Below are 11,121 nucleotides of genomic sequence, written 5' to 3' on the forward strand. Positions count from 1 at the left end.
CCCAGAGGACAGCCTGAGATGTGGGGGTGGGGCCTCTCAAGGGAGCAGGTTGCCCTGTGGTGGAAGGATTCCTTTGGTATCCTCTTCTAAAAAGCTAATCCCTGGCCAGGCTCGGTGGCTCATGCCTATAATTCCAGTACTTTGGGAGATCGAGGCGGGCAGATCATGAGGTCAAGAACTCAAGACCGTCCTGGTCAACATGGTGAAACCCTGTCTCTACCTAAGCCTCCAGAGTAGGGCTGGGACTACAGGCATGCACCACCATGCTCGGCCTCAATATGTATATTTCTAAACCTAGAAACTCCTTTGTTTTACCTTTCATTTTGAATGTGAGCTTTGCTACATATAGGATTCTTGGTTAAAGTATGTTTTGGAGAGCAGTGTGATGAGGAACTGGTGCGTGAGAGGCTTCTACTGAAACGAGGACAATTACCTAAGTAAAAGCAGGTATTCCAGCCTAGGCAACATGGCAAAACCGTGTCTCTAAAAAAAGAAAAAATAATAAAAACAAAATTTAGCTGGGCATTGTGGCATGCACCTGTAGTCCCAGCTACTTGGGAAGCTGAGGTGGGAGGAACGCTTGAGCCCAGAAGGCAGAGGTTGCGGTGAGCCCTGATCATGCCACTGCACTCCAGCCTGGGTAATAGAGGAAGGCCCTGTCTCAAAAAAAAAATAGATAAATAAAAATAAAAAATCTATTTCCCTTCAATTATTTTATCATTATGGTAGTCTGTGTAACTTAATGCCAAAAAAAAAAAAAAAAAAAGTGAAGAAACCAGTGTGGTGGCTCATGTCTGTAATTCCAGCATTTTGGAAAGTCGAGGTGGGAAGATCGTTTGAGGCCAGTAGTTGGAGAATAGCCTGGGCAACATAGAAAGAACCAGCCCTACCAAAAAAAGAGAGAAAGAAGAGAATGAGCTGAGCATGATGGCATGCACCTATAGTCCAGCTATTTGGGAGACTCAGGTAGGAGGATCGCTTGAGCTCAGGAGTAGGAGGTTGTAGTGACCTATGATTGGGCCAATGCACTCCAGCCTGGGTGACAAAGCAAGACCCTGTCTCAAAAAAAAAAAAAAAAAAAGAAAGGGGGGCGGCATGATGGGCACCGCCTGTAATCCCAGCACTTTGGGAGGCCGAGGCAGGTGGATCACGAGGTCAGGAGATCAAGACCATCCTAGCTAACACGGTGAGACCCTGTCTCTACTAAAAATACAAAAAATTACCCGGGTGTGGTGGCACATGTCTGTAGTCCCAGCTACTCAGGAGGCTGAAGCAGGAGAATCGCTTGAACTTGGGAGGCAGAGGTTGCAGTGGGCTGAGATGGCGCCACTGCACTCCAGCTTGGGCAACACAACGAGACTCTGTCTCAAATAAATAAGTAAATAATATTAAGAATAGGATGGAAGAAACAAATACAGTGATTGGAGATATTTAGTTTACTTGGGAAACTAAAGGAAAAAAATTTAAACTATTAGAAAACTATTAAAACTTGGGAAGGAGTCAATTTGCTGCTTATGGAGTGAACATACACTATATATACAACCAACATATACCATATAATACTAAATTAAAATTACATCTTACAAATATATAAACATTTCGGCTGGGCGCGATGGCTCACGCCTGTAATCCCAGCACTTTGGGAGGCCGAGGCGGGTGGAGGTCAGAATATCAACAACATCCTGACTAACATGGTGAAACCCCGTCTCTACTAAAAACACAAAAAATTAGCCAGGCGTGGTGGTGAGTGCCTGTAGTCCCACCTACTTGGGAGGGTGAGGCAGGAGAATGGCGTGAACCTGGGAGGCGGAGTTTGCAGTGAGCCGAGATCGCACCACTGCACTCCAGCCTGGGTGACAGAGTGAAACTCCATCTCAAAACAAACAAAATATATATAAACATTTCAGAGGAATGGGACTAATTTCATGTACATCATCTATCTGCATACAAGCACGAATGTTTCCTGATAAAATGACTTAAGTGTCTCTTCCATTGCTATGTATACAATTTTGATGGATTGAAGCTTTCTCATCTCAACCCCCACTGGCTAGAAATGCTATAAAGGTGAGTAATTAGGAAAATCTGATTCAAATTAAATCATGAAAAATATGCCAGGAAATTTAAATCAGAAAAGAAAGTTTATAAAATGTATCACTCTATTTATTGTCTTTATTAGTGCCCCATGCCTAAAGTGGAGCTAGACTATGGATTCATATATCTTACTTTCAGGATAAAAGCACATTGAGGTAAGAAAATTCTCTAAATTTTCCTTACATAAAGGTTCATGAGTTGAACAGGTAGTGTTTTTTGGTGAAATCAGTTAATAAAAGTTTTCCTTTTATTTTGTATTCTTTTAGTTCATTACATTGAAATGTACTTCTATTTTTATATATGTGTGTGTATATGTTTACATATATATGTGTATATATACATATATACACACATCTATACATGTATGTATGTATCTATACATATATATATGTAGAGAGAGAGAGAGATGGAGTTTTGCTCTTGTTGCCCAGGCTGGTGCAAACTCTGCTCACTGCAACCTCCACCTCTCGGGTTCAAGCGATTCTCCTACCCCCCTCCCAAGTGCTGGGATTGCAGGCATATGCCATCAGGCCTGGCTAATTTTTGTATTTTTAGTAGAGACGGGGTTTCTCCATGTTAATTAGGCTGGTCCTGAATTGCCGACCTCAGGTGATCTGCCAGCTTCAGCCCCCCAAAGTGCTGGGAATACAGGCGTGAACCACCACGCCCAGCCTGATTGAAGTATACTTCTAATTGGCAACTATGTTTAGATTTTTTTTTTCTTTTTTTGAGATGGAGTCTTGCTCTGTCGCCAGGCTGGAGTGCAATGACGCAATCTCGGCTCACTGCAATCTGCACCTCCCAGGTTCAAGCAATTCTCCTGCCTCAGCTTCCTGAGTAGCTGGGATTACAGGTGTGCACCACCACACCCAGGTAACTTTTGTATTTTTAGTCGAGACAGGGTTTTGGCCTGTTGGCCAGGATGGTCTCCATCTCCTGACCTCATGATCCGCCCGCCTTGGCCTCCCAAAGTGCTCGTATTACAGGCGTGAGCCACCGCGTCGGCCAGGTTTAGTTTTCATACGGGTTTTTTGTTTTGTTTTGTTTTTGAGACAGAGTCTTTCTTTATCACCCAGGCTGCTGTGCAGTGGTGCGATCTTGGCTCACTGCAACCTCCACCTCCCAGGTTCAAGCGATTCTCCTGCCTCAGCCTCCTGAGTAGCTGGGACTACAGGCATGTGCCACCAGGCCCAGCTAATTTTTGTACTTTTAGTAGAGATTGGATTTCAACGTGTTGGCCAGGCTGGTCTGGAGCTCCTGACCTCAGGTGATCCACCCGAGTCAGCCTCCCAAAGTGCTGGGATTACAGGCATGAGCCTCCCAAAGTGCTGGGATTACAGGCACGAGCCTCCCAAAGTGCTGGGATTACAGGCATGAGCCTCCCAAAGTGCTGAGATTACAGGCATGAGCTACCACCCCAACCTGGTTTTAAAATTGTGCAAGTAAGGATCCTTTGACATTATAGGCCATGTGAGACAGAGATGGACCACACTGTTCAGTTTGGCAGGGATATTCAGTACCTGCCATAGCATCAATGGAAAGTCACAACAAATACCTAAATGTCATCTTTCAAAGGATCCTTACTTGCACAATTTTAAAGCAGGTCATGCATAAGACCTGATCCTCTGCATTTCTAACTCACTTCTAGGTGTCATCCATGCTACTGGTCAGTGGACAAAACTTAAGAGTGCTGAAGTAATAATAGATGGGGTTAGATAGGCAGACAGGGAACAGATCCCATGGGGCCTGGTGGGCCATGTTAAGGACTTTGATTGGATTTTGAGCAGAGAAGTGGTGTTTGGTTTTTCATTAGGAAGTCTGTTTAGGCCGGCTCACATATGTAATCCCAGCACTTTAGGAGGCCAAGGCAGGTGGATCACCTGAGGTCAGGAGTTCGAGACAAGCCTGGCCAACATGGTGAAACCCCGTCTCTACTAAAAATACAAAAAATATAAAAATACAAAAAAATGAGCTGGGCGTGGTGATGTGCACCTGTAACCCCAGTTACTGGGGAGGCTGAGGCAGGAGAATCGCTTGAACCCAGGAGACGGAGATTGCAGTGAGCTAAGATTGTGCCATTGCACTCCAGCCTGGCAGACAAGAGCAAAACTCCATTTCACAAAAAGAAGTCTGCTCTGGCTCCTAGGCAGAGAATAGATGGTAGAGTGGCATTGAGACATCAGTTTGAAAGCCATAGTAGTAGCTGGATGAGAGGTTCTGCTGGCCTGGGCTTGGGTGGTGTTAGTGGAGGTTGACAGAAGTTTGCATGTCTAGAGTGTAGATGTGAAGACAAACTTTATTTCTTTCTTTGGAGACAGATTCTTGTTCTATCGCCAGGCTGGAGTGCAGTGGCACAATCTTGGCTCACTGCAACCTCCACTTTCCAGGTTCAAGCAATTATCCTGCCTTAGCCTCCCGAGTAGCTGGGACTACAGGCGGGTGCTACCACACCCAGCTAATTAGACAAACTTTATTTTTGTAGTTGGGAGGGAGGACAGGGAAAGGCCTCACCATTCCCACTACTTAGTGGTATCTGGATGTAAACATAAAGGGTCAACTATAGGCCGGGCACGGTGGCTCACATCTGTAATCCCAGCACTTTGGGAGGTCGAGGTGATGGATAACCCTGGTCGGAGTTGAGACCTAACCAACATGAAGAAACCCCATCTCACTAAAATACAAAATGAGCCAGGTATGGTCACACTTTACATGCCTGTAATCCTATGCTTCTCCGGAGGCTGAGCAGGAGAATTGCTTGAACCACCTGGGAGGCTGGAGGTTAAGCATTGAGGCAAGATTGAGCCATTGCACTCAAACCTGGCAGCAAAAGAGTGAAACTCCATCTAAAAAAAGCCAAAATATAAAGGGGTCAACTACAACACTCTTCAGTGCAGTAGAGTGTGTGGATCTAAGAGCATATGATGGTAGAGGGGGTTCCCACACTAGTCTGAGAGCCTAGGGGAGGTTTCTCTGTGGGGCTGATGCTCAGATTGAATCCTGAAGCCTGACTAGGAGCTACACAGGCAGAGGTAGCTCCTCTAGAGCGGCTGATGGAGTGAAGGAGAGAGGAGAGTCAAGAGTGAGTCCTATTGTCCATAGCCTCTGGGTGCTGCCTCTTACGCAGAGGAGGAAGGCTCAGGGGAGATGATTGGAGGGGAAGTGAAGGGTTATGTTTTCTGTTTGGCCATAATATGTTTGAGATGAATGAAGGTGTTGAGTAGGCCATTAGACCTCGGAGTCTAAAGCTTGGAAGAAAGATCTGAATGGAACTTTGAAAAGCAGGCCGGGTGTGGTGGCTGCGCCTGTAATCCAACCTTGGGAGGCTGGGATCACGAGTCAAGAGATCGAGAGACCATCCTGGCCACATGGTGAAACCCCGTCTCTACTAAAAATACAAAAATTAGCTAGGCATGGTAGTGCATGCCTGTATTCCCAACTACTTGGGAGGCTGAGGCAGGAGAATCATTTGAACCCGGGAGGCAGAGGTTGTGAAAAGTAAGCGAAATCCCACTGCACTCAGCCTGGTTACAGAGACTGTGTCAAAAAAAAAAAAAAGACAAATGTCAGAATAAGAAGGTTATGTGAAGCCCTAGATACAGAAGACATCACCTGGTTTCAGGGTGAGGGACAAGTGAAGAAGGAGGCTTATAAGAGAGTGGAAGGCATTGGCGAGGCCTTGGTGGCTCAAGCCTGTAATCCCAGCAGCACTTTGGGAGGCGAGACAGGCGGATCATGAGGTCAGGAGATCGAGACCATCCTGACTCACGGTGAAACCCGTCTCCTACTAAAAAATACAAAAAGCAGGAAGGCCGAGGTGGCAGCCTAGTCCCAGCTACTTTCGGGAGGGGCTGAGGCAGGAGAATGGCAGGAACCGGGCGGGCTGCAGTGAGCCGAGTGGGTGCCACTGCACTCAACCTGGGGACAGAGCGAGACTCTGTCTCTTAAAAAAAAAAAAAAAAAAAAAAAAAAGAAAGTAGAGCACTACTGCAATTCAAGGCACTACTGTGCTCAGGAGGAGGGAGAAGCGGGTCAATGGAGTGGGGAGGAGAAAAGGAGTTGATATCCTTTCCTGGAAGCCTCCAGGAACAGGTATTTCAGGATAAGAGAGTGGTCAGCTATGTCAAAGGTCACTGAAAGTTTGAATAAGATGAGGGAGGTGACCAGCCCTGTAATCCAGCAGCTCTTTGGGAGGCGGCAGGCGAATCAGGAGGTCTGCTAACACAGTGAGAAACCCGTTACTACTAAAATACAAAAATTAGCCAGGCGTGGTGGCACGTCCCTGCTGTAGTCCCAGCTACCCAAGGAGGCTGAGGCAAGGAGCTGCTTGAACCCAGGAGGCGGAGGCTACAATGAGCCGAGATCACCATATTGGCCAGGCTGATCTCCAACTCCTGACCTTGTGATCCGCCTGCCTTGGCCTCCCAAAGTGCTAGGTGACAGGATATCTCTCTCTCTCTCAGTATTATTGATTTTTGAAGGCAAGAGTATCATTTATTAGATTAGTTATAGTCAGATGTGGTTTTTTCCTTATTTTCCAAACATGTATTTTCCTGTCTGGAAACATACCATTTTACAAATTGAATAAAAGATTTTTTATTTCGCCAATTGACACCTGATGTTTGACTCCTTTCTTTTTTTTTTTTTTGAGATGGAGTCTGGCTCTGTGTGGCCCAGGCTGGAGTGCAGTGGCCGGATCTCAGCTCACTGCAAGCTCCATGCCTCCCGGAGTTCACGCCATTCTCACCATATCCCAGTATGGGATTACAGGTGCCGCCAACCGTAGCTAGATTTTGCATTTTTAGTAGAGGCGGGGTTTCACTGTGTTAGCCAGGATGGTCGATCTCGACAAATGGATGAGCAATCTTTTTTAGCCATTGGTAACTTCCAGTTCATGGTGGTTTTAGGTCTCCTACTTTTGCTTCATGAAATATGGGAAAACCTTCATGTTTTTCAAATTCATTCCCTAATGCCTGACTTCTGATTGGAGCTTTAAGTCATTAACATTTAAAGTCTTGAAGGAAAAGGAGAGTGTTTCTACACTGTGCACAGGTACACAGGGAGGCAAGTTGAGCTCCAGAGTTAAATCCTTCAGTGTGCTCTCCTCATCATAAGGTGCTGATCCACCTAGTGAGATATGCTGGGACTACATGACGCCATCACCACCCAGCTAATTTTTTGTATTTTAGTAGGGAAGCGGGGTTTCACCATATTTACCCAGGATGGTCTTGATCTCCTGACCTTGTGATCCAGCCAGCCTCGGCCTCCCAGATGTAAGTTTAAGGCGTGTGACACCCGTGCCCGGCCTCTGCTTTTGGGTTTTGTTTGTTGTTTGTTTTTGTGAGGCCAGTCTTGCTCTGTCGCCCAGGCAGAGTGCAGTGTGGATCGTGACTCCGCTCAAGCTCTACCTCCCGGGTTCCATCCTGCAGCCTCAGTGGGGTGGGACTGCAGTGCCTGCTTGAGCTGTTTTGCATATTTTTTAGTGAGGCAGGGGGTTTCACCAAGTTGAGGATGGTCTCCTCTGACCTCATGATCAGCCGATCTGGAAGCCTCCAGTGCTGGGATTACAGGCTTGAGCCACTGCACCCGGCCTTAGTTTGCTTTCTTCTTTCTTTGGAGGCAGAAGTGGGCATAAGACAATATGAGGGTGGTCTCCTCCCACGCTTAAATCGCTGTGCGAGGCGGGGTTTCCTCTGCCCAGGCTGGTCTTGGCAGACCTTCTGCACTGGCAGCCTCAGATCCTCCCGCCCGGCCTCCCAAAGTATTTGGATTACAGAAGGGTGTGAGCTGTGCCCGACCAAGAGGACAGATTCATCCCCAATGATTCCTCCCCACTCCAAGCCAGTCAGTAGCAGATCTAACCTCCACCCTTTGCCCCAAACTGCCCATGAAAAACCCCCTACCCACGGACCTTGGATGAGATAATTTGGGCTGTGCTCCGTCTCCCACCCTCGTAGCTGGCTAGTGTTTATTAAACTTTTTTTTTTTTTTTTTTTTTTTTTTTGGCTGCAATGCCGTGGTATTTATTTCGTGAAGCGAAGAGAACCCCTCCAGCTCATAGTGGAAGAGCTTGACCTTGCGGGAGACCTCATCCCAAATTTCCTGGTCCCTGGAGAACATCAATACTAGGCCTGCTATGCCCGCTGCTGCAGACAGCTGACCAGTGTGGCCTCCTGCCACTCTCTGTGAGGCCAAGGGATGGCTCCAGTGGACAGTGAGACTGGGATTCCTTGCACACAATTGTTCAGGAGGAAGAAGCAAAAAGGGCCCACTGAGTACAGATAGGAAATTCCGATTTAAGGCAAACGTTCCCCGGCTTTGGAGTCGGGTCTCATGGCGCTGAGGAGGAAGCCCACGCTGCAGGGGCTCAGGTCTGGGTGTTCGCTGCACTGTGAGAATGTAGGCACCCTCTGTCACTCAGTGCCCAGGAGGCGGGACCTGGAGCCTGTAATCAGAGTCACTTGGGCGGACACTAGAACTGTCAATCAGAGACTGCGAGGTGCGGCGTTACTCAGAGCTAGTGGCCTCTTCACCCTGGTGACCTCTGTTCCGTGTTCTGTCACTGAGAGAGGCCCTGGGACATCTGTGGTGGCTTCTGTCGCGCTGGGACCTACCCTGGCTACGGGAGGAGTTGGGAGGACCCGGGACACCGCACAGCCGGGAAATGGTGAGTGTGCGGGGCCCGGCGTCCTGAGGCAGGGCGAAGGACTGGTCGGAACCAGTCGGAACCGGCTGTGGCGGGACCCGGGCCTCTCCGCAGCGTCTCTGGGGTCTGGGACCCGAGCCCCCCTGTGTACCTCGGTCCTCGGTTCCTTTGGATGCAGGGTGGGGCTGGGCCGGCAGCCGGGACCCCGGGCGTCCTGTCCCGACCCTGAGCGGCGACAGCGGCCCCGGCCCCCTTCTCTGGGCAGCTCCACGCCCACAGCGCCGCGTCTCCCCATATTGTGCGGCGGAACCGGCACAGGCTTGCGGCCCGTGTTTCTGTACTTCGTTCAGTTACGTATTGCTGGTGGGCTACAATGAGCCGAGATCACCATATTGTGAGCTGATCTCCAACTCCTGACCTTGTGATCCATGCCTTGGCCTCTAAAGTGCTAGGTGATGGGATATCTCTCTCTCTCTCTCTCGTGTGTGTGATTTTTGAAGGCATGAGTATCATTTATTAGTTAGTTATAGTCAGATATCCAGTTTTTCCTTATTTTCCAAACATGCCCATTTTCCTGTCTGGAAACACTACCATTTTACAAATTGAATAAGATTTTTATTTCATCCCGAATGACACCTGATGTTTGACTCCCTTTCTTTTTTTTTTTTTTTTTTTTTTTTTTTTTTGAGATGGAGTCTTGCTCTGTAAGCCCAGGCTGGAGTGCAGTGGCGGGGATCTCAGCTCACTGCAGCTTCCGCCTCGGGTTTGCGCCATTCTCCCTACCTCAGCCTCCCGGTAGCTGGGATTACAGGTGCCAGCCAGCTTCGCCCAGCCCCTAGATTTTTTGCATTTTTTAGTAGAGAGGCGGGTTTCACTGTGTTAGCCAGGATGGTCTGATCTCCTGACCTTGTGATCCGCCTGTCTCGGCCTCTAAAAGTACTGGGATTACGAGAGCGAGCCACCGCACCCGGTGACTCCTTTCTTTTTTTAGCCACATTGATTCCAGCTTCCAGTTCATGGTGGTTTTAGGTCTCCTACTTTTGCTTCATAGAAATATGGGAAAACCTTCATGTTTTCAAATTCATTCCCTAATGTTTAAAACTTCTGATTGGAGCTTTTAAGTCATTAACATTTAAAGTCTTGAAGGAAAGAGTGTTTCTACACACTGTGCACAGGGTACAGGAGGCAAAGTTAAGGCTCCCAGGGATTAAATCCTTCAGTGTCTCTCCCTCATCATAAGGTGCTGATCCACCTAATGGGAATATGCTGGGACTACAGGCGCCCGTCACCACACCCAGCTAATTTTTTTGTATTTTTAGTAGAGACGGGGTTTCACCATGTTACCCAGGATGGTCTTGATCTCCTGACCTTGATCCATCGCCTCGGCCTCCCAAAGTGCTGGGATTACAGGCGTGAGCCACCGTGCCCGGCCTCTGCCTTTTGGGTTTTGTTTGTTTGTTTGTTTTGGGAGGCGGGTCACAAGCTCTGTCGCCCAGGCTGGGAGTGCAGTGGCTGGATCTCGGCTCACTGCAAGCTCTGCCTCCCGAGGGTTCACGCCATTCGGCCTCAGCTCCCGAGTAGGTGGGACTACAATGCCCGCCACCTGGCCAAACTAGTTTTTTGTATTTTTAGTAGAAGTGAGGGTTTCCTGCAGTTAGCCAGGATGAATTACCGATCTCCTGACCTGTGATCCGCCCGTCACCGGCCTCCCAAAGATGCTGGGATTACAGGCTTGAGCCACTTTCGCCTGGCCTTGGTTTTTATTTCTTCTTTCTTTGGAGGCAGAAATTGGGCATAAGACAATATGAGGGGTGGTCTCCTCCCTTAAATATAGTGTAGAGACGGGGTTTCACTCTATGCCCAGGCTGGTCTTGAACTACTGGCCTCAAGCGATCCTCCCACTTCGGCCTCCCAAAGTATTTGGATTACAGGGGTGAGCCACTGTGCCCGGCCAAGAGGACAGATTCCATCCCCAATGATTTCATCCCCACTCCAACCAGTCAGTAGCAAGTCTAGCCACCTCCACCCTTTGCCCCAAACTGCCCTTGAAAAACCCCTACCTACGGACCTTGGATGAGAATAATTTGAGTAGTAACTCCGTCTCCCACCTATCGTAGCTGGCCTAGTGTTTATTAAACTTTTTTTTTTTTTTTTTTTTTTTTAGCTGCAATACCGTGGTATTTATTTGCGTAGAGCGCAGAAAGAACCCGTCCAGCGCTCATAGTGGAAGAAAGGCTTGACCTTGCAGGAGACAGCCTCATCCCAAATTCCTGGTCCCTGGAGAACATCAGCCCCCCGACTCCACCCCTGTCCCCCGCTGCTGCAGTGTGACCAGTGTGGCCTCGGCTGCCCTCCTGCTCTGAGGCCAAGGGATGGCTCCAGTGGAC

General features: G+C 48.3%; 1 protein-coding gene across 5 annotated transcripts in view; it reads left to right on the forward strand.

Annotated features, from left to right (window-relative positions):
- The first annotated feature begins 8,562 nt into the window (after positions 1 to 8,562).
- Positions 8,563 to 11,121, forward strand: part of ZNF44 (zinc finger protein 44) — a 53,152-nt gene continuing 50,593 nt past the window's right edge. For 3 of the 5 annotated variants that reach the window (XM_031659860.1, XM_009193579.4, XM_021930733.2), the window contains exon 1: positions 8,569 to 8,755. In XM_031659860.1, coding sequence (XP_031515720.1) covers positions 8,753 to 8,755 — 3 coding nt within the window. In that variant the 5' untranslated portion in view covers positions 8,569 to 8,752. Of the gene's footprint in view, positions 8,756 to 11,121 lie in introns of all 5 variants that reach the window. The other 2 variants (XM_017952234.3, XM_009193580.3) reach the window with 2 other exon arrangements.

This window comes from Papio anubis, chromosome 20 (genome assembly GCF_008728515.1).
Source record: "Papio anubis isolate 15944 chromosome 20, Panubis1.0, whole genome shotgun sequence".
Lineage (NCBI taxonomy): Eukaryota > Metazoa > Chordata > Mammalia > Primates > Cercopithecidae > Papio > Papio anubis.